Raw genomic sequence first — 22,195 nt, forward strand, 5'->3', positions numbered from 1 at the left:
AATGTTCCCACTGGAGGAGCTAAGTAAAATAATGAATTCTGTTGCATGTAAAGTACAATTTATTTGTTTGTATAAAACGTGTCACATCTGCTTTTTAGATGTGTTTTGTGTTATGAGTTTCTCGGGTGGAATGTCTGCTTCTCTGGTTTCTAATGTTGTGTCATTAAGCTGTAGATTTTGTTTTGTGGTCTGTTGTATGATTTTATTTTTGTCACTAGGGGGAAGTGTTAGATCGTTACACCCGAACAAACCTGTGCTGTGATTTCCTGATTGTCACACCCGATAACCACAAACCGATGGAAATGCATTTTCTTGAGAAAGTAAAACGGATGAAGATAAAGATTTCCTTGCATATCTCTTTATTATTATTATTTCTTCTTCTGTGTGGATAAGTATGCAGGCTTAGTTAATCACTCAACAATGCTTCAACTAATAGTTTCACTACTCAGAGTCTCTCCAGAGGTTTAGATCCTGAAGATCTAATGCCAAACAACACCTTACTTATTACAGTTAGTCGGATTATAAATCCCAGAGCTTCTTATTTATTTAATCTGCTGTCTAAATACCTGCCTTACATAATGATGTTTCCAGGCTGAAACCAAATGAAGAGCCAAGAGACTCCTCTCATACGAATGACTGCAAAACAGATAGTTACAGTTCATTTTGTCCTGGAGAGTTATATCAAACACTTTCAATGCAATCTACAAGAGGATTTTAATACTAAGAATAAATATGCATGTGTGATAAGATTAGGTGATATAGGAAATCAGTTTCCTTTAACACTCATTCTTTGCTGTGGTTCAATATCCAGCAGTTTCCTACAAGTTCATAATCATGTACTCAAACTCGTCGATCTTCTGGCGGGTGTTGCCTCGGCGGATCTTGCGGTAGGACACCGTGCTGTACTTGGACAAGTTGACGTGATCGAAGGATTTCTGGTCAGCGGGCTTCTTCTGTGCCGGCAGGGTGGAGTAGCCCCGACAGGTGGAGCCCTGACGAAACCCCACAGGATCATGGGAGTTGGGGTCCTGCTCAGGCCTCTGCTTTTCCTTCATTCTTCTGTCACCTGATATCTGGAGGTCGGCATCAGACGTTCCCTCTGGGACGTCTGCCTCCTCCCTCAGCCTCGAGCAACTCTCCTCCTCCTGAGTCACATGTAAAGATTCGGGATTTGGTGTCTGAGCCCCTTTCTCATCTTTCACTTGTGGATTTGCTGAAAGAGGAAGGAAGAGAGAAAAGCTGTTGTCCTCTGTAAATAAAAACCTTCCCTATCAATCAATTTCACCACACAAAAAATACCAAACTCCTTCTTACCTGTGTCTGATGATACATCCGACCCACCATGGGTTTGCATGTCGGCATATGTACAGTTTGGCTGCAGAGATCCTCCGCTAGTGCTCACTAAGGTCGCTGACCTGGGATCAGCCTTTGCTTCTGCATGTATAGGATCTGACTCATGCACAAGTTCAGTGTTTTGACTCTGGAGCTCTTGGCATTCCTCTTCTCTCTCTGTCAGGAGAGTCGTTGGCTTCTCCATCTCTAACTTGTCCTTGTCACCCTCTCTCTGAGGGACGGGCTCTGCACCAGCATCACAAGATGTATCACCAGCTTTCACATCCTGATGAGTCTGGTCCTCGTCGCTGTAGAACACAGAGTCGTCTCCCTCCTCCATCGACCACACATCCCTCTCCTCGGGCTGGTCCAGGGTCTGCAGGGCCTCCGCCTCGATCCCCCCAATGATCTCCAGCACTTGGGACACCAGTGCGTTTTCTTCCTGTGCCGTGAGTCTCGGGGGCTTTGGGGGTGCCTGGCTTGTCTCCATCTCCGTCCCTCTGGTTTTTCTTTCCTCTGTGATGTTAAAAATAAAACAGCTCTGATGCTCTAAGTTGCTCTCTGCAGAGGTAACCATCAGAGGTTAAACATCCTCCGACTCGGCTGCTCCAGCGTTTCCAAATGTGTCATCAAAACATCGGTTTCTGTCCAGCATTGTCTTAAAGTTGGAAAAGAATGTGTGTAAGGTCCAGCTCTGTGATGGTACCATGTCATTCTGTGTGCGGGCTGAAATCACTGGAGAACAGGGGTTTTGTTGTGGACCCAACAAAGCTTCTTTGTTGCTCTGGCCTCTGCATATAGAGCGATTGTACTCATTCTCTAATCTCTGCTGGCTGACCACCTCTCCTCTGGAACGTGTTCAGTCTGGATTAACATTCTTCACATAGGTTTTCTTCTAAGTATTTTACTGACTGAAACAGTAACGTCCTGAGACCCGTTAGGTCTTGAGTTTTAAATGCATAATGGGAACTGTTGGGTTTCTCTATAATTTTAAGGTCTTGACATTATTATCTTATGTTTTGGCTCTTAAATTGGACTGAAAATATATTTTCTTACAATCAAATCATAATTTGACCATGGACTTTTGTGGTGATCACTTTGTAAACTCATTTAGATAAGTGCTATACAAATATAAGTTATGAAAGTGATAAAGATCTTAAGTAAGGCGCCTGACAGGCTGTCAAAACAGTGGACGCAGTAAATTAGCTTAGTACATTTACTCAAGTACTGTAGGTACCTTACTTTGAAGGAGTGACATGGGATTGTACTGTCTTGCAAAAGCTCTTGTGTCTAATTGAGGATCTTTGACACATTCCAAGAGAAGGGAATTATTAACATTCCATACACATTGATGCATCTGTCTTTATAAAATAATGTACTGTCAGGGGACAATTTACTGCATGACCATGTACTTGTACTTTTGTTGCTGAAGATTATCTCTGTACCGACATATATTTGTTTCTTTTTTTTGTATATAAATCTTAATCTATATTTATACATAAAAAAAAGATTTAACATATATTATATTTTGTACAAATTTAAACATTTAATTAAAATGTTCTTCAAAATGCAATTTGAAAAACAAATTATCTCGCTCTCCAACTTTTCAAATAAATTGCATCAATATTGTGAATGGTAACAAAGAGTAAGAAAGCAGGTAATTTATCAAAATGTAATGATGCATGTATCTCTCTCTCTCTCTCTCTCTCTCTCTCTCTCTCTCTCTCTCTCTCTCTCTCTCTCTCTCTCTCTCTCTCTCTCTCTCTCTCTCTCTCTCTCTCTCTCTCTCTCTCTCTCTCTCTCTCTCTCTCTCTCTCTCTCTCTCCTTCTGCAGCAGGAAACCAGAGAAGTGCACCTTATTACAGGAAACATGTGGTGCTGCTTTGGTTAAGTTCTGTAGCTTCTATTTGAAAACTATCGTAATTTCTCCCGAAAAACCTGCATCATTTACAGACGTTTTACAAGAGCCAAGTTGAAATAAGTCAAACCTTTACTGTTTAATTACTGTGCATTATTATCAGTTAGAGACAGACAACACAGGCAGGTTTATAAAACTTAACAAGTATATTTTGTTTGAATGCATTGACAAATATTTTGCATCATGGTCGTGTGTAAAAATGCTACAGAATGAATCAATCAATTACTTTACACTCAAATGTGAAACATATACATTTACAAGAAGCAGTTTCAGTTCTTCCGCCCAACGAAAGTGAGGCGTATGAAAATAGTTGTAGAAATGAAAACAGGTAAGTTGTACCCGTACCCACATCCTGTTTTGAGCTGAGCAGACGTCAACGCGAGCTTTGTAAAAAGACTCACTCATTTATACAAGTCACAACAGCCACATTTTAAAACCAGAGGTGATTTTTACCTCCACCAGGGAGGTTGTGTTTTCACCCCTGTCCGTTTCTTTGGGTGTCTGTTTGGAAGTAAGATACAACTTGGTGGCAGGACACAGTCTGGGTGGGATGTGATGCAGATCCTGATCAGAGGACAGATCCAGAAGTTGTTTTTCCACATTTCCCCAATTTCTCACATATTAATGATCAGCAAAAATCCACACATTTAGGGAAATGATATGTCTCTGCAATTTGGAGCAGCTTGATGGAGTTCAAGTTGACTTTGGTAGAGGATTGTGCGGTGCTGAATGCTTTCTAGTTACAAACTGTGATTAGGACATGAGAACAGAAACATCTATTAAAGTTATATGGGTAAATAATTTGGTTTTTTAGACATTACAATCTGATGCTAACCTTAATTCGAACACTTCACAGTTTCATAATGCTTTTGTGCCAGGCTCATCTCTACCGTTCAGGAGACCCTTCACAATGTCTGTCTCCATTGAAGCCAATGCTTGTGATTTTTTTAAAGAACCTTTCTGAGTGCGTATACACTTCACTGCAAAGTCTCACAGAATGAACCCCCTCGTTCGTTTGTAGAGGAGACGAGGAGGAGCGTGTGAACAACGAGTCACTGAGTGTTTGTCTCGTCCTCCTCAACCGACCGCTGGAGTCCAGGAATCAACTTGAGGATGTGTTTGCGAACACTGGCTCGCCGGCCCTTCCTGGGCAGGGTCCCGAACAAGGAGGTGATCCTCGTCTCCTCCCACGAGGGGGAGAGGGAGCTGCTGCTGCCGGCGAAGCTGGAGCTGCTGGAGCGGCCGATGGAATGTTGGTGGCGGTGATGGCCGGAGCTCTGGGAGAACCTCCTGGAGCTGTCCTTCGAGAGGAAGTCTCTGGAGAAGAAGCAGCTGTCGTCCGGGTTGCTGGCTGCACTGCAGGGGCTGGGGGAGCACATGTCCCCGAACACGCTGATCTGGTCACTGTCATCGGTCGCGGCGCTCCTGTAGCTACTGTCACTGGAGAACCGCCGGCCATGCGCGCGGCCTGTGGGCGAGCTCAACGAGGAGTCCGTGGAGAGGCGGAAGCTGCTGTCGTTCAAGTTACCTGAAAACACAATCAAGTCCCAGAGTTAGTGAGAACTCCAGTTGTCGAGAACTTCGTAAAAGGGAAGTTCGTCAGCAGCCTCGACAGTTCGTATCTCTGGGGAACTCCTCCATCCAGTTGAGCTTGAGCTCGCACTTCAACTCGCAGGAGTAACAGTGTCGCTTCAGACTGTGAGAAAGGAAGTGCCTGTGGTTTGACAGCTGAGTAAAAGGCTCACCTCGCATCAGGCGTCTTTCCTGTAATGTGAGCGCCTGCAGCTCCATCCGTTTCTCATGTAGTGATTGCTGTGCGGGCAAAAAAATAACAAAAAAAAACACAGTGGTTTAATTTTATGACATTTTTTCACCAACAAATACAATCTCTCAGTCTGACACAGAAGTTATATTCATGCAGTAGGTCAACTGATATTTGAATGCAGGTTTGCTCATGCAGACACAGGCTTTTATCAATTGGTAAAGGTCAAGGGGTGGGGTGGGGGGGGGGGTGGGGGGTCCTACAGGGTTCAATTCTCGGGCCCACGTTGTTGTCACTGTATTGTGTATGTGTACAAGGTGTGTCTGTTTATGCTCTTTACTGGACTCTATATAATCATTTTAAGTGTGTATATGTGAATTTGTCTTCTGTCCTGTAAAGTACTTTTTGACTCTTATGATAAATAAACTTTACTTACTTATCTTCATATTAATATCAGTGTTTTTTTGTTGTTTTAGTCTTTAGTCTAATCATGTTATTGTGAATTTGCTGACTCTCATAGGTAGTCATGTTAATTTCTGCATGTTCCTTTTGTATTTTACAATATTATAGAGGCTTTAAAATGGGCCTGTTTGTTTGTGTGCTTGCCTCTGCACTGTTTATTAATTGTCATGTTTCTTATAAAAAAGTCTTGGCTAAATAAAAGTCTACAATCTACAAAAATCGAAGGATTCATACACATCATGTCCATTTAAGAAAGGCCAGGCTGCAGAGACGCACCTTGAGCAGGTTCACCCTCTTCTCCAGCTCGATCTGCTTCACCACGTTCCCACAGACAGTCTCCATCCTGGAGTCACAACATGTCACACAACGTTACACACGCGCCCTTTCGCTACACAAACGCTGCTATCAGGCTGTTTCTATCCTTGCTGTCACTCACTTCAGACTGTTGGTTGATTCTCTTATCAGAGCGAGTATGTCCTGATGAGACGACCCTTCGATGCTGACCCCGTTGATGGTGACGATCACATCGCCTGTAGAGAATGAGGATGTTAAAAAAAAAAGGGGAAGTTAGAAATTACGAGAAGACAAGGTTGTGTTATATTGTTTTTGAGCATCAGCATGGGTGTGGGTGTGAGTGGTAGTTTACATGTGTTGCCAGACATATTTCTGTCAATCTATGCACACCAGAAATACACACTGAGGTTTGACAGTTGTCTATGTGCATGGAAACTTCACCTGCGGTCAGGCCTGCGCTCTCCGCCGCACTGTCCTCCTGCACGTTGCTCACAGACGTGCACATCTCCACTGCAGAGATGTTCTTCAGCTGCAGTCCGTAGGTCTGCAACCACACACAAGCAAAGGAGCCTAAATAATCATTACCACAAAATAGAATTTGCCTTAAGATGATCCTAGAATTAGAGCTGAGAAAGCATGAAACGTGTTTGTTTAAAATGGTCTGAAGTTTACCTGAATTTCAAACCCGAATGTCTCATTGTCTTGCTTTTCCAGTACAATTGTTGTCCTGTGCAAATGAACAAGGAAGGAACTTAGGAACTTCTCTCTACAGTATGTACATTGTACCTTTTAAACGAAAGACAAATAGCAAAACAGACAAATGCAATATATAGTTGTTTACATACAGTAAAGCCACAGAAGAGAAACAAACAAATTGCACTTCGGGGTTTGATAGATTTACCTTTGTGGGTCCGAGTAGTCGACCAGTGAGTTGTTTCGTTTGGGCTGCAAACAGAGAAATGCAAATTGCTTGATTAAAACAATAAAAAAATGATTTATTTTGAAGCCTCCACAAAGCTAAATAAGTGAGAACATGTTGATCCTATAGTGTTACACAACTCAAAAGATTAAAATTGTTAAAAGGCTTTGGGCAGTTGCAGGGAGCTGCTGTGTTTATCCTTCACAGTTTGTGCCAACGAGTGAAATGTTTCTCGTTTTAAAAACAATAATGTAAAAGAATATTCTAGCTTCAATCCTACGTCTTTATTTAGTGATATTTCTCTAAACTTTTGGTTTAATTTGTTCTCTTTACATCTTTTTTTTTTAAATCATATTCTACACTTGAGTGATGGGCTCACCTTGCAGTCTCGGGGCAGTGAGCTTGTGTTCTGCCGGAGTCGATCCTTGCTCCCCCTCAGGGAACGTCGGGACCACAGAGAACCTTTCTTCCTCTGAGTGTTATCCACAATCTCCTGTCCGCCCTGGCGTTGAAGCCCATTGAAATTCATGGTGGACTGCATGGTGGAGTAGTCCTCAAAGCACCATCCTGTCCTGCCGCGGCAGCTCTGACTGTGTGGCCCTGCCCCGCCGTGCAGCCAAGGGTAAAATGTGTCAAAGCGGAAATCCAGGTCATGTGATGATTGTGGTGGACCCGCGTCTGCAGAACCCAGCCTCCTATACGCTCTTTCCTGTTCACCTCTTTTAACTCCTGTTCTCGAGAAAGCTTGCTCGGTCGTTTTATGAAAAGAAAAGGAAGTACAATGTTTAATTCCCCTTCAAACAGTCCCTTTCCTTTTCTGCAGTCTTAGCAATTCGATTTATGGTCTGTCAGAAATCAGTAATGCATGAGAAACTGCCACCTCATGCCTCCACCACAGCCACCTGCCCCCCGGCCTGTCTCACTCTCACTTTCTCAATGGGCTAAGCTTCAGTCTGAGCCCCAGGTCCTGCGTTCTGCCGGGCAGGGAGACTTGCCTCGTGAAGACAGACAAAAGGCTGATTTAGCTCAGGGCCATTGTCACGCTCTCCACACACGCAGCACGGGTCATTGGGCTGAAGGCATCAGACAGGGTCGGATCAAAAGAACAATCACACAAATACACACACAGACACACACACAGGCCGGCAGCCAGCGAGACGACGGCTGATTGGTCAAAGAAAACTGAACCAAAGGGCACCAACCTTCTCCCACTAGGACCAGTGCCTTCAAAAGGTGCATTGTGGGATCTGCAGGGAAAGAATATCACCTCTTTGTCGGGCAGGAGAAATCTCTGCCTCAGCACTGTACATATGAGCGCAATGGAACCATAGCAGATTACATCACAGCACCTAATGGAAGACTTTCTTTGTTGCTGATGGTTAATAGGCAATACATTATTAGATTAGATTAGATTCAACTTTATTGTCATTGCACAGTACAAGTACATATACAATGAAATGCAGTTTAGCATCTAACCAGAAGTGCAAAAAAGGCAGTAAAAGTGCAGAGTTTTGTGCAGTGTGGAATACGTAAATAAATAGGAGTAGAAGTAGAGTTAGATATCTAAATGGAATATGAGCAGTATTAAGAGGTATGAGGTAGATATAAGAATGATGAATACACTATGAGCAAGATAAATGTATAAATATAAATACACTATAGGTGGGATAATACAGCAGTAGAAAAAAATAACTCTAGTGCAAAAGTACAAATGTGCAAATGTGCAAATGTTCAAAAGTACAAATGTTCAAATCATCAGTATAGAAAGTACTTAGAATGATGTCCACAGTGTTTTAACAATGGGAAGGTGCAGTTGGTTTCCAGTAAACTGCGTGACCTTCTCTTAGGTGACAAGCAGCGTATGTAAAATATGTGAAAGCAGCAGAATCTGACAGGAATGACTCATCTGTGTCGAGCTGATGGCCTCAGCGCTCCAGCTTTATTTCCTCGGTCTAACGGACAAATCCACATCGTACACACAGCAAAACGGAGTGTCAGAAGATAAAGCTCATGATGAGTCATGTCAGTTAAGGTAAGAGAGCGACGCTCCGAGACGTTCTGTGCAACGTGCAGCAGCGAGCAAACCTGATCGACACACTGACCTCACTCAGTTCTACACAGAATGAATAGTGCAAGAGATAAGATCTGTTTCAGTGACGTAAAAAAAATCCCCGTCACACATGCTTTACACGTAGAATCGAAATGACTGGACTGAAATAAAGGAGAGCGGGTCTGGGTTTATGAAAGCAGTATCACATTTATTCGTATTTAGCATATATCATACACAATATATAAAAAAAAACGTATAAGTCTTTAATACACGTGTGCGCTCACTTCTTTTCGAGGTTGCTCTCTGATTCTTGAAGAAGCAGATGGGACACAACACACAAGGTAGAAGCTTGGCTCTGCTTGGAAAGCTAGTTTACTTTGCAGGGGTTTTCAGCGGACAGAGGCAGAGCTGAACACTTACATACTGCATTTTTCAATATTTCCTATTCTTTGCAACACAGTCGAATAGTTATACCATGACTGACTGACGTCGACTTATCATTTCACAGAAAGAAGTAAAACGTTAAAAAACGTGCACATGATCCGATATTCACCAGGAAAGCAACATGCTACTGCACAAAGCTTATTTCTCAAGAGGCAATGACCTGTCATGGATCGTCCAGAACTTCTGATACCTTTATGACAGGATAATACAGACTGTGGTCAACACTGATTCAAAGCAGCAATGTGAACGTATGTAACTAAACAAAAATATGAACATACTGGACATGAATCATAGGAAACATGGCACATGTTATTTTTTCATCCACAGCACCGGTTTCACAGTTTCACAAAGGCTACAATGATTAATCAAATCCACAATCTTTAAATAAACGATATGAACACAAACACGTGCACGTCTTCACACGTGAGTGCACACGAGCACACATGGTGCACGGATTTCCATAAGCCTGTTGTGACAGGGCTTTACGGAGCACGTCGTGTGCGGCAAGAACCCAAACTGGGGGCTCCGGTTGAAATGTCTTTAACCAGTGCTAATATACACTATTAGCACAGCACGATATTGCACAAGCATTTTTACCTCTAGCAAAGAGGTTATGAGTTCACCCATTTGTTTCTTTGTTGGCGAGATTATGCAAAAAAAAACAAAGGATGGGTTTCCCCGAAACTTGGTGGAAGGATGGGTCAGGGGTCAGAGGGCGGGGAAGGACACATTACATTTAGGTGCAGATCCGGATCAGGGGGCGGATCCGGATCAGGGGGCGGATCCGGATCAAGGGGGCGGACCCAGGAACTTTTTTTACTTTCCTTAGCGAGAGTAGGTTTTTCAACATTTTCTTTGATTTCTCCGAGAATAATTAAAGCATATTGATGATGGATTTAACATAAGCAGACTGATTGTGCACTTTACTGAGCGTCATTCTAGTTATGTATTGTCATTATTTTATTTTTCATTGATTTATCTTGTCTGTGTTGTCTCCATCATGTGGCATTACTGCAATCTGCTCTAGAATTGCATCAGGCTAGTAGGATATCATTTAAAATCTAGTTTAAATTGTACAAATTTGAATAAATGGTTAAAAAAGGGTAAAAAAAATATATTTGAGAGAAACACATCACACATTCACACATTCATGAAGGAGTTTCAGTTCATCAGCCGTCAGAGAGAGCAGCTCTTTGCAGCAACTGAAAACTGGGAAATGTGCAAAAATTAAATTCAAGAGAGTTCCAAGATTAAGCCGCACTTTTTACGCTAAAGTAGCAGATTCAAAATGAATTTGATGGCACGCCGACTTGGAATAGAGAGACGGTCAGTCAGTCTCACTCCTCCTCCTCACACTGAACCCGACTTATTCTACTTAACTTTGGTGAGCTGGTGTGACCTCCTGTGAGAGGTGTGGAACTGACTGACAGTCGCTGTCATTATCTACTCACCACTATGCTGTGGGGGGGGGGGGGGAGTCCACAAAACAGCGTTGCAGCAGCTTCCAATACAATTGAAGTAACAAGTGACCAAAATCGACATAAAGAACCTAACATGCCTCATTACTGCTCGTCTGGTGTCATCCAAGCGTCCACAAGCCCCGACTTTCCTATCAACTCGGAACAAGGGAGTTTCTAACGAGTTCTAAGCTTAAAAATCCACAAGAAGTGGCTCAGCTAGCAGACGATAGCATTTCCAAACGTCCCTTTGGGCTTGTGGACACTTGGATGACACCACACGAGCAGTAATGAGGCATGTTAGTTTTTTTATGTCGATTTTGGTCACTAGTTACTTCAATTGTTTTGAATTACACTGCAACACTGTTAATCCCTGAGACTCCTTAACTGTTTTGTGGACTCAAACACTTCACCCACCCCTCCATCGGCACAGAGGTGAGTAGATTATGAATGAATTTTCATTTCTGGGTGATCTATCCCTTTAAATTGTCAGGATCTGATCCAGTGAGTTAAAGAGTAATACAGAACCGGAGACCAGTCAAACAGAGGTAGAATTAATTCAATAACAAAACAATGATATTCAGCCGGGAAACATCAAACAGAGGTTAGTGTAGCTTTTACAGAAGCAGCACTTTTGGGTCAGGAAGCCGGGGATCATGGGTAATATCTACTGTTCAGTTGTGTTCCAGTTTACACTACACAGTTTGTTAGAGTTTGTTTTTTCTCTCTATGGAAACACAGACTCCAACAGAGTAAATCACCATGTGGGACTGTAGGGGGCACTGTTGCTCCGTTAAAGTGACATAGTGTTGCTTTAACTTCTTTTTTATATTAAACAGCACTAATATTCTTACAGTAGAAGTTGTCTAATGAGGCTTTTACAACGTGGGGACATCTTTGTAGTCCTTACAGCTTTACTACAAGTCAGTTCAACACAAGAGTTCGGCCTGAGGGTGGTGCCAGAGAAAATTGTTGTTTTGGTCCAAACGCTCTACTTTCATTAATTGACGCTGTTCTCTATGAACCTCAACTGTACTCTCTTTATCTATTGGTGCAAGATGAGAAGGCTGAGAATCCAAAGTTCATCTTCAGGGGAACATCAACGTCTGAATCAAAGGTTATTCCAGCAGTTGTAGAGGTATTTGGACCAGGAGACCACTGGAGCTCTCAACAAACCGTACAATAGAGTTCAATGTGTGTCATTTACAACTAATCAGATTTCCTCTATAATCCAGTGTCCTTTGTGATTGTCAGGTCGCACACCAACTAACCAGCAACACTGTGTTTGCTACAAGATATGGCACACGGAAAACAGAACATCACAATGTGCAACTTCAAGCTTTGGCAACTTAAATGTGTGAGGTAGCAACATAACACGTATATATACATTAAACATACTCTCATTACATATGGCTCTTCCTACCTAGGGTTGAGCTGTTTGGTTCAGATAGGTGGCTTTAGCTGTGTGCGTGCAGAGCAGCATCACACACCGCCTGCAAGACTTTGGCACTGACGACAACCTGAAAGCTCTGTGAGGGTGAACAGTGTGGTCACGTCCTGAAGGGGGCAGCATCAGGCCGTTAGAGAGAGAGGACAGTTTGCTCCCAGTTCCTCTTGTTGCACTGGTTCCAGCTATTCTTTGACATCCTTGATCATGGACAGCTGAGAGACGGTCTTCTTGACCCGCAGCGCAGTGAGTCGAGCGGCGGAGTTGGCGTACCAGCACTCCCTCATCACTTTGCCCATTACACGCATCGCCTGGAGAAAAGATCAACATATCATCTCAGATGGACGACAGGCTAAAGACCTTGAATAACATTAATAATAAGAGCTTCAATTACACAGTACACAGACACTCCCATTGGTAATTAGAATACCACGCAGTAGAACAGATACCAAGGTCAAAATGTTGAAAAAGGCCTTTTGGATAAACTGATTTTGGAAAATGTGCGTTTTGTTCTCTCAAATATGTGTATTTTTTTACCCTGGAAATATTCATTCAAATTGTAACATTTAAACAGCCCTATTTTACCGTGAGAAATTCAGACAATCAACCCACTTTAAACTGTTACCCTATGAGCCTGATGCATTTTTACTGCAGGTGTTAAGCAGCACTAATAATAATACACAACTAGAGTAAAGTGCATCCCTCCACCAAGGCCCAAACAGTCCCCTTAAGAAATCCATTGGGATTTCTATTGGGACTTTTTTTGAACCTGCACCAAATTTCACAAACTCATAAATCTGTCAGGGAAATGTTGAAAAACAGTCGATCTCGCAATGTTAATGGGAGTGGAAAAACAATCCCTGGATCCGCCCCCTGATCTGGATACAGACTTTTTTTTTTACGAGTTCTTCCCTGACTCATTCCACATCTTTCTACTTTGTTTTTGTGGAAATCTGTCTTGTAGGTTTTGCATAATCTGGCCAAAAAAAAACAAAAAAAACAACAACAAACAAATGGATTGGGGTGGAAAACCTACCTGTAGACTAGAACAAATAAATGTGTGTGTGATTGGTCTGGGATGGTGGCGGAGGTTTGCACTTAAAACTTCTTTACTGTTATTTGTGTGTAATCACAGTATGACAGGGGCAGTTGGGTTCGATGTGGGCCCCCAGGGTCCCTTTTCCCTGTGGCCCCCAAAGTTCCTTGACACACTCCTGACAATATCTCCCATGAGGTCACACATAGATTAGTTTTGCGTCTCACCTCACAGCTCTGCCACTGGTTGGGAATGCTGGGTCGGAGCTTCTGATCGCAGACCACCTTCCTCATGTCCTCGACCGCCGGATCTGAAGGCACAAGGTCGTAATAAGGCAGCTGGAAATCTTCATTAAGTCCTGTTAAGATAACGGAAAGTCAAAATGAAAAATGTGTTTACGATCGTGTTCCACGCACAAGACAGATGATGTCCGGTGTATGAAAAACAACATACGCCTGCACCTGGATCATTAGTGCGTGCAGGGTGAGAAACGGACATAACAACTGAGTGTTATTGGGACAAGTACATTTGCATCAGTGGCGTCACAGATGTACTGTTAGAGCCACAATTGTGTGTGTGTTTGTGTTGATTAAGATACCCCTAATAGAGCATCTTCGGGCCAGTTCCCAGAACACCAGGCCGAGCGAGTAGATGTCCGCTCGCTTGAACGATTCAAAGTTGCTCATATTGATCGTCTCGTCCAGAATTTCTGGGGCCATGTACCTGCAGAGGACAAACTGATTAAGGTCTAATGTAATAAAAGAAAAAAAGCCCGATAACTCTCACATCTCCTTCATTAATTTGAGAATGGGGGGTTTGTTGTAAATCTCTCTCCCATGTTCTCTGAATTCTGAACTGCACAACACATCATCATCTTCTAAATACGGAGCGGATGCAGAAAAACAAGCCTGTTTTTTATCTATTTGTTTTAATTCAAAACATGGTGACGTCAGAGAAATTCAAAAAGCAAATGTAAATTTTTCAAATAAAAATGGCAAAGAGCTTTCTTTGTGTGTGCGTGTGTGTGTGTATTGCCGTGGGATGCATATCAAACCTTTTGGTTCCCACTCTGTGGTTGGGCGGTATGTCGATGGTGTTGGTGTTGGAGTCGTGTTTAACGGCCATACCCAAATCTGCAATGACTGCTGTGCCGTTGTTCTTCACCAGGACGTTTTTGGACTTGAGGTCTCTGTGAGCGATGGCCGGTTTCCCTTGAAGAATCAACGAGGTGACAAATACAGTTATAAACATGTTCTCTTCCAAGCATGAAAGAGAACATGTGGTAGCTTCACGCGTCATAAAAACTCAAAAGGTTAAGTTTGTCCAGTTTGGGCTACCGTAAAAAACATGGCAGGGACCCGCTCCCGATGTAAATATACTGAAACCATCAGTAGGATTATTTTATATTCAATTTCTGCCAATAGATCCCTTTCACCTGAATCTTACACACTGGACCTTTTGTATTTGATGGAAATTGATATATTGGATGTTGAAGCAAAGGATGAGGGTGAGGTCGAGCAGAGGAAGGGAAGTAGAAGGTTGAGTGGATTAAGGGAAGGGAAAAGGTGGGTCGGTAATTCTCAAGGCAAATAGAGTGTAATGAATAAAGTGTACGACAGCGCCAAGCTGAAGACTCACTCATGATGGAATTTATGGGAAACAAGTTTTAAAAAGATATATTTTCCGATTGCAGCTTCTCCAAAGTGAGGGTTCTCTGCTTTTCTCTGGAGCCACCTTGGGACACTTTTACAACTTTTTTATCTTTTAGACTTAAGGGCAAATAGATTAATTTAAAAAATGTAATTAACAGATGAATTGTTAATGAAAACATAAAATAGCTGTGGCCCTAAATTAGACTCATTTATCAAACGGACCATCGGAGTGAGATTCTGAGTTATGATAATTCTTCTGTTTTGTCCTCGGAGATTTTCACAGTTCACACAAGTGTACTTTAAATTCTCTGATATGACTGATTCAGTCTCCTCCTCTGACTAAGCGCAGTCTCACCCTGGGTGCCAATGATTTCCATGTGGAGATGTGCCAGCCCACTGGCTATTGATAAGGCCAGGACCACCATGCCCTCCATCGACACCGTGTACCTGCTCAGGTAATCGTACAGGGAGCCGTGCTCGTGGTACTCCGACACCAGCCAGAGCTGAGTCCACAGGCCGTTATCTGCAGCACACAGTCGAGAACACAGTCACACGCTGGGAACAGTGGCAGCACATTACTCATCGAGGTATTACAGCTATAGGGCTCGTTACACACCTTTGCTGTCTGCAGCGATGAATCCCAGGATGTTCTCGTGTCGGAGCAGGATCGTCTGATAGATCTCTGCCTCGCGAAACCAGGACCTCTCGTCCCTGGTGGAGAAGATCTTCACCGCCACATCCTCCCCTCGCCACTTGCCCCGCCACACCTCACCGAATCGACCCTTCCCAATGGTCTCCTGCAGCACGATGGTCCGAGCTATGGTTCTCTGCACCAGCAGTGGCAGGCCTGTGAGACGCAGAGCAAATATTACCACCAGGACGGCTAAGAGCAGCAGAGAAAATATGTCTGTCTCTAGTCATTAAAACATGAATATAAAAATGCATATTATGCACAATCATTACATATTACTTAGCGGCTTTACCAGCCCAGAACAAAACAAAAGCGACCATCACAGCCTGCAGTGCCCTGACTGGTCGAGACAGCTTCTCTCTCACCTGATCCAGAGCCTGAGGTGCTCATGTCGTAGATCAGATCTTGGAGACATTTGTCCCCGGACATGATCATCCGGTCGTCCAGGGGATCCTCGGGGTCGTGCTTGTGGGCTCGACTGTAGGCACAGTAGTGGCCCGGCACGCCGAACACGCCGAGAAGGACCCCCACGCACAGCAGGCAGGACGGCACCAGGATCACCACCGAGAGCTGCAGCCTGCTCCACCTTTCAGGTTCTTCCAAAGGCCTCTCTGACCGTAAACATGCGTGACACAACATGGCAATGAGAATCAAATCCATATGTAAACTTTTATAGCATAAATTCATACAATCCGTAGATTGAGGAGGGATTTTTGGTCACTGACCTCCCTATGCTTGTTGCGGCCTCTGGTGGTCATTGTTGGTAATGGCATTAAGTGAGTTGTTAATAGATCATGGGTTGAAATCATTCACTCGAGTAAACAATATATATTTTATTGGTGTTTCATCTCAGGGCTGAAATGTGCTGACAGCCTTGTCTAACTGTATCACACTATTCAGACACAGCCAATCTGAACATTTTGAGAAATTGAAATTGAACAGTTATGGCTGCCAAATGAACTATTTCTCTCCCCCCCCCCCCCCCCCAGAGAGCCACAAATAACAATCACCGGTAAATATCATTACTCAAAAAGTGAGATTAAGAGATACAGAGGCACTCTGCCAAAAAAATATTTAAAAAATCTCCAAAAAGTCAGAATGTTTTTCTGTCTCATTTTTATCCTCTTGATTTAAAAGATGTGACGTCGGCCGATGGAGAGCAGGTGCACTGTGAGTGAGACCGGTAATAAACTGTGGGTTTGGCAAAACAATGTCACCTGGCATCTCCACCACTGACCTTCATTCTTCATTCTGTGTGGGCGGACAAAGGAGAACTCGACACAAACACAAAAAGCAGAGCTGGTGGGCACGGGGGTAATAATATGAGATTTACTGGTGTTCTTATAACTGTGCTCACAGTGAACAGTAGCACTGTTGCATGTATTACAGATCTAATGGCTGGGAGACGCAATGAATGCAAAAAGCTAAATAAGAAGCAAAATGATAACTTCGGAAGACACCAGGATTTTTTTGAGAAATGATGCAGGAACTACTAACTCTTTAAATAACCAAGTATTATTTATTTTTTGTGCCTTTCTCCTTGAATCTCCAGAGCCTGAAATGTCCTCACCAGGAGAACAACATGCGACATCTGCAGATGTCCCAATGTGCAGAGCAACGCGTCCTGAACTAAACCACAGTTTCCTAAGACATATTTAGCCTTTTACCTAAAAACACATCCTGCCATGTGTCCGACGGGAGCTCGGCTGATATGGTGCAAAGGATTTACTCTTCTCTGGCCGAGGGACAAAAAAAGCTTTTCTACAGACTGTCTGGGACAAAAAGGTGAGCTCAGCATCCATCTCTGTTTCTCAACTTATTTGTTTCGACTCTTCTGAGTTATTAGTTTGAAAGGACAAGAATAGAAGGAGAAGGAAGCTACAGAACATGTGAAGGGGGGGGGGGGCAGGAGCAGTGTTGCCTGTGGAGGAGAGGAGCTCCCTGTTCCGCAGACTTTGGCCTTTTTAGCTTTAAACACCCTGAACGTGCACAAAAAAACTTTAACACACAAATTTAAGGTGAAACTGAAAAAGCATAAAATGTCCTTTAACAAATCAGATTTATTTTGTGACTGAATGATCCAATTTACATCAGCCTTTAAAGGATTTAAGTGACCAAGAAGTCAAACTAGATATACAGATGAACAGTCAAATAAATCCATATAATTAATCAACTGAACCAACAAGTGACCCTTACCTCCCACATGTGCCACTGAGCTGTGTATCCACAGGTGTAAGGACCCCCCCCCCAACACACACACACACACACACACACACACACCCTGCAGACCCATGAGAGGCTTTTAACCCTCTGCAAAGTATTTAATTATAAATCAGGCGAGGGCGGGTGAGGATCACTAACTATCATCCCACAGCCTCTGCCAGATCTGTTATGTCACAGGATCTAGAAGGATCAGCATCCACCCCGTCTAGCCGGGGCCAGAATGAGTGGGACATCCCAGACTGACTGAGCTGCTGTCGAGGTGAATGAGGAGACGCTGCCTGTCTGAATGTTTATTTAAAGACGATCATTAGTGCAGCAGAGGCATCATTTTCTAGCCCACCTTGTGTAGAAATAAAAAATAACGATCCTATATCGGACCCGGTCTTACCTGTGTGTAGGTGCAGAGTCTCACTGTTGCAGAAGTCAGTGAAGCAGCAGTTCCTCTTGGAGACGTTGCGCGAGCTGAGGCAGAAGACCTGGCCCTTCATCTCGGTGGGCGACAGGCAGGACTTCACCGTCTCCTCCCTCCCGTCAATCAGCATCACCGAGTTCCAGCAGGCGCCGCCTGAGCTGGTCTCACAGGTGTGGTTGACGCAGAGCTGACACACACACTTCAGACCTGGAACACACGGCATCAGTTAAGGTGGATAGACGGATATCTGTTTACTTTCAAGTAGTTAAGCCAGCAGTTTGTGAAATTGCAAAAAAAAAAAAAAAAGAGAAATAAGACTCAAGAGAATCTGTTTCATCCACAGAATATTTTTGGTAAATTGTTTTTTAACTCTTTTGACGCAGGATGCTCTTGTTATTTAAGGACTCGGCTCCTAAAGGGCTGGAGGTGGAGGAACCAGTGTAATGCCTCTTACTTTAACACCAACATAATCTGGTGTTCTACTTGTGAATGCTGTCATGCTTTGTTTGCTATCACTTTGAGTGATTGATTGGGAACGCTGCATCTATACCTGCTCACTGGAAACTTCCCTGTGACGATCACTTTATTTTGGCTATTTTTAAGGAAGCTCCGGTTTTAATATGCCTGATGAATGATGCATGAAGCCTCCCAGTAATCACGAATGATAACAAAGATAACCTGATATCTGAGTTTTCAACAACACCACTTCAAAAATCCACATTCAACACCAGTATCTTATTGTGTAAAATCCCTTGAAAGCGGACGGCTGCTGGCTGAGGTCTATGCAATGAGTGAGGTGAAGTTAAGCATTTGCAAAACAATTCATTCAACCTTGTAACTATGATATTAAGACATTACAACATATTCTGTGTCTGAAAATTCTGAGCGTTTTCCACCAACGCACCTCTTAGGGATTCACTCAGTTTCAAATCTACTTTTAGATCAAGCACATGTTTCAAATCAACATCTGACTCTATAGGACGTTTCGATATAGTTCCTCCTTGTGGGTTTTTTTTTCTGGCAAAACGCAAACTTTCGAGGACGCTTGTTTTTCTGTTTTAGAGGAAACTCTAATCCACCAGCTCTGTTTGATGTCGACCTGCATTTAAAAAGCAATAAAACAAAAATACAAAAAACTGTTAGATTTACTGAACTCTTTAATTTTGTTAGATGTGTGAAAGTGGTATTTTTAACCCCTGGAGGCCAATCTTGGCAGACAAGAACTAACTATGCATTGTACAACTGGAGGGGTCATAAGGAACCGTTCAGGATATGGTCAGAACTCGTGATGTGATGCCTGCCTTTGTAACTCAGCTTTGAATTAGATTTGAATTATCCAAGGCCTGGATTCGGCAAGTGAAAGCTGTAATTAATTTTGTCTTAAATTAGTTTTAAATGATATCTAAAGATACTAGTCCTTGAGAGCTGCTAAACAAATCTATAAGAACTGAGGTCAATGGCTTTAAGAGATCCATGCAACAAATTAATATGAAGCTACTTTTTCAAAAGAGAGAAGCGGGGGAGAACAAGGAGCATTGAGGGTATGCAATTTAGTTCCACTTTATCCTCGTTATGAATGCGCCAATGATAAGAACTTCTACCTTGAAGTCATGGCACACATTCCTGAGCACAGAGCTGTCGTTTCTACACAGCTGAGCACAGAAGGCTCAACTTTACTCATAAAGGAACTTAGAGTACATTTTTAGGAACTATGAGAGCATTCAGCCACCGATTAATACACATTTGCTTCATGAATGTAGTGAAGGTTCGAGTTAAAATGATCGATGGTCCATGCTCATTGAAATTAAGGAAACTGTGGCATGACCCTGTAGATTTAAGAGATAACTTTTTGTCCTTTCATCAGATTTAAAGACAATCAGAAAAATATAGAACATAATAAACCATTTTATCTTTTCAGGGGCTTCATGCAGCTACTCCAGCAGCCAAGCAGGCCACTTGAAAAAGTCAGGAGACAGAAAAATAACAGATTTTGATTTCGGTTCAGGAAGAGCCCGACTCACACGTGACTCACACGTGACTCACACGCGACAAAAACGTGTTGGATTTTTACCGCATACCTGAGAGTTGCCTGGCAACAACTTTCTCAAGGACGATGTTGCTAAAATAAAGTTTGTTTTATTTCTGAATCACTGTAACTGAGGAGTGAGAGGGCGGGTTGTTCTTTTAAAAGCGTCTTTCTGTGTGATGTGTGGTAATTAAACTGAACCAATATGACGCATAAAGAGAATCAAAGACAGGGGCAGCCCGTCCCTGAGGCCCGAGGATTACTAACGTTCAAAATAATACAGGAATGTTTGAAAGAGGCCGACAACAGGCATAAGAGGACGTGCACAGTCTTTCAATTACTGCTCAGGTTCACATTTCTCATTTCTGATTAGATTTTTGTAATAGATTTTTTTTTTATAAAAGATGTAATAATTATACGTATAAGTACAAGGCTCAGAGGTTTGTGTACTCGCAAAACAATCTATTCTTAAGCAGAAATGAGCTCATATTGCAAAAGGGAGCGATATGAGAGATACAATGAGAGACTATATCAATTCACCTGCGTTACCTAACCTGGGATCAGCAGATCTACTGAGGAGCTGAATTTATGTGTTCAAGTATGTTAAAGAAAAAAATGTATGACACAGGTCGGAGAAACCTTGGTCTCTTCTTAAATTAACCAAAAGACCTCCTGCATTGGAAATATACTAAACCAGCTCCCACACACCTTGCTGTCCAACAGGTGCATATCTCACTTCAGTTGACATCTTTTGTGGTGGATTTATTTTAACTGCGGCTTCTCGTTTATTTGACTGTTTGCATAGGAAGGGTTTGAGTTTTAAATAGCCACTGGAACTTCATTTACAAGGTATAATATCACATACAATACAGTGTTAACACCAGGGATCCTTCCCTGTATAGGATCTAATGACAATGCATTAATGAGTTTCTGTCGCTATTATTTTCAGGACCGCAAATTATATTTCACAATGAATTGTCTGGTCTATGAAACGTCTGAAAATGAAGAAACTTGGGAATGAAAGCTCGTGACAGACGAATGTGATAATTTCAAAATGCTCATTTAGTCCAAAGCAGCGTTGAAGAAATCCAAAGAAAATCACATGAAAAAAATCCTTAACAAATCAAACACTAACAGAAAATACAATATTTATAGGAAGGAAGATGAAAGAAACTGATCTCACAGCACGAGTCCTGACTTTGAAGTAGCAATGAGGAGTAGAGGTGACAATATTAGAAGATATTTTATATGGAGGAATATGTGTGTTTAAGTCTTTTAAATTCAGATCTTTAACAGCAAACACCACTAAGGTTTTGTGCATGTATGTATGTGTGTAAATGTGTGTGTATAGAAGTGTGTATATATGCAAAATCCTACCAAAAATACACTTTCTACTTTGTTTAATCGTTTTGCTTTTATTATGGCTTATTAAGGTTATTTTTACTATATATATATATATATATATATGGTGTGTGTGTATAAAAAGCATTAATATAAATACACATGTGTATTTACATAAATACACATATAAATACATATAAACATATATAAATGTGTATAATGTGATCCATTATGATAATAAGCCTGTCAAAGTTTAGTAAACACGTGGTTTGCCGTCAGGTTGTTTCGTGATGAACAGAAAACAAGTGGTTGTAAAGTGGAGGAAACTTCAGCACACGTTGTTCCTGCAGCTGCACGGCTCACGTGGAGCCCACAGACACAGACACTGAGTAACTGACCGCGGGCTGCGCGAGGTGAACGGGAAACCGACCGGGGACCTGTACCTGCAGTCAGCTGGGCGACACACACGAGGATCAACGCCGCCTGAACGCTCCGCTTCCCGGAACAACTCATGGCCACAGCCGCATCTGCCTCCTCCGACCGCAGCGACCGGGCAGCTCCTCTACGGTGACCGCCGCCTGTCGCACATCGCGGGGCCGTGAAGTGTCGTCTCCGGGGCCGGGGACCTGCGAAGCACCGGGAGAGCTCCGGCTCCGCCTCTGCTGACTGGAGTTTAAAGAGGATTAGCGCTGCGGACCACTGATAAAGACATGTGGATGAGAGAGAGAG

General features: G+C 42.7%; 3 protein-coding genes across 4 annotated transcripts; all 3 read right to left on the reverse strand.

Annotated features, from left to right (window-relative positions):
* Positions 1-223: 223 nt before the first annotated feature.
* On the reverse strand, positions 224-2,044 carry LOC133967507 (uncharacterized). Its single transcript, XM_062402996.1, has 2 exons — positions 1,315-2,044; positions 224-1,213 (listed from the first exon to the last, which is right to left on the reverse strand). The coding sequence occupies exons 1-2, from the start codon at positions 1,907-1,909 to the stop codon at positions 819-821; spliced, it is 990 nt and encodes a 329-aa protein (XP_062258980.1). The 5' UTR covers positions 1,910-2,044; the 3' UTR covers positions 224-818.
* A 1,260-nt stretch (positions 2,045-3,304) lies between these two features.
* Positions 3,305-7,967, reverse strand: cytip (cytohesin 1 interacting protein). Its single transcript, XM_062403351.1, has 8 exons — positions 7,067-7,967; positions 6,670-6,713; positions 6,441-6,495; positions 6,210-6,312; positions 5,911-6,004; positions 5,751-5,817; positions 4,996-5,062; positions 3,305-4,778 (listed from the first exon to the last, which is right to left on the reverse strand). Exons 1-8 carry the CDS (start codon positions 7,226-7,228, stop codon positions 4,303-4,305), a joined length of 1,068 nt encoding a protein of 355 aa, XP_062259335.1. The 5' UTR covers positions 7,229-7,967; the 3' UTR covers positions 3,305-4,302.
* A 3,384-nt stretch (positions 7,968-11,351) lies between these two features.
* Positions 11,352-22,152, reverse strand: LOC133967763 (activin receptor type-1C). 2 transcript variants are annotated; one of them, XM_062403415.1, is made up of 9 exons: positions 21,910-22,152; positions 18,076-18,306; positions 15,830-16,075; positions 15,390-15,620; positions 15,129-15,296; positions 14,176-14,332; positions 13,720-13,844; positions 13,349-13,431; positions 11,352-12,396 (listed from the first exon to the last, which is right to left on the reverse strand). In XM_062403415.1, the coding sequence occupies exons 1-9, from the start codon at positions 21,977-21,979 to the stop codon at positions 12,271-12,273; spliced, it is 1,437 nt and encodes a 478-aa protein (XP_062259399.1). In that variant the 5' UTR covers positions 21,980-22,152; the 3' UTR covers positions 11,352-12,270. The 2 variants fall into 2 exon arrangements, with proteins under 2 accessions (XP_062259399.1, XP_062259398.1); XM_062403414.1 differs by having other exon boundaries at positions 13,349-13,479.
* Between the last annotated feature and the right edge of the window lie 43 nt (positions 22,153-22,195).

This window comes from Platichthys flesus, chromosome 13 (genome assembly GCF_949316205.1).
Source record: "Platichthys flesus chromosome 13, fPlaFle2.1, whole genome shotgun sequence".
In the NCBI taxonomy this organism is placed as follows: domain Eukaryota; kingdom Metazoa; phylum Chordata; class Actinopteri; order Pleuronectiformes; family Pleuronectidae; genus Platichthys; species Platichthys flesus.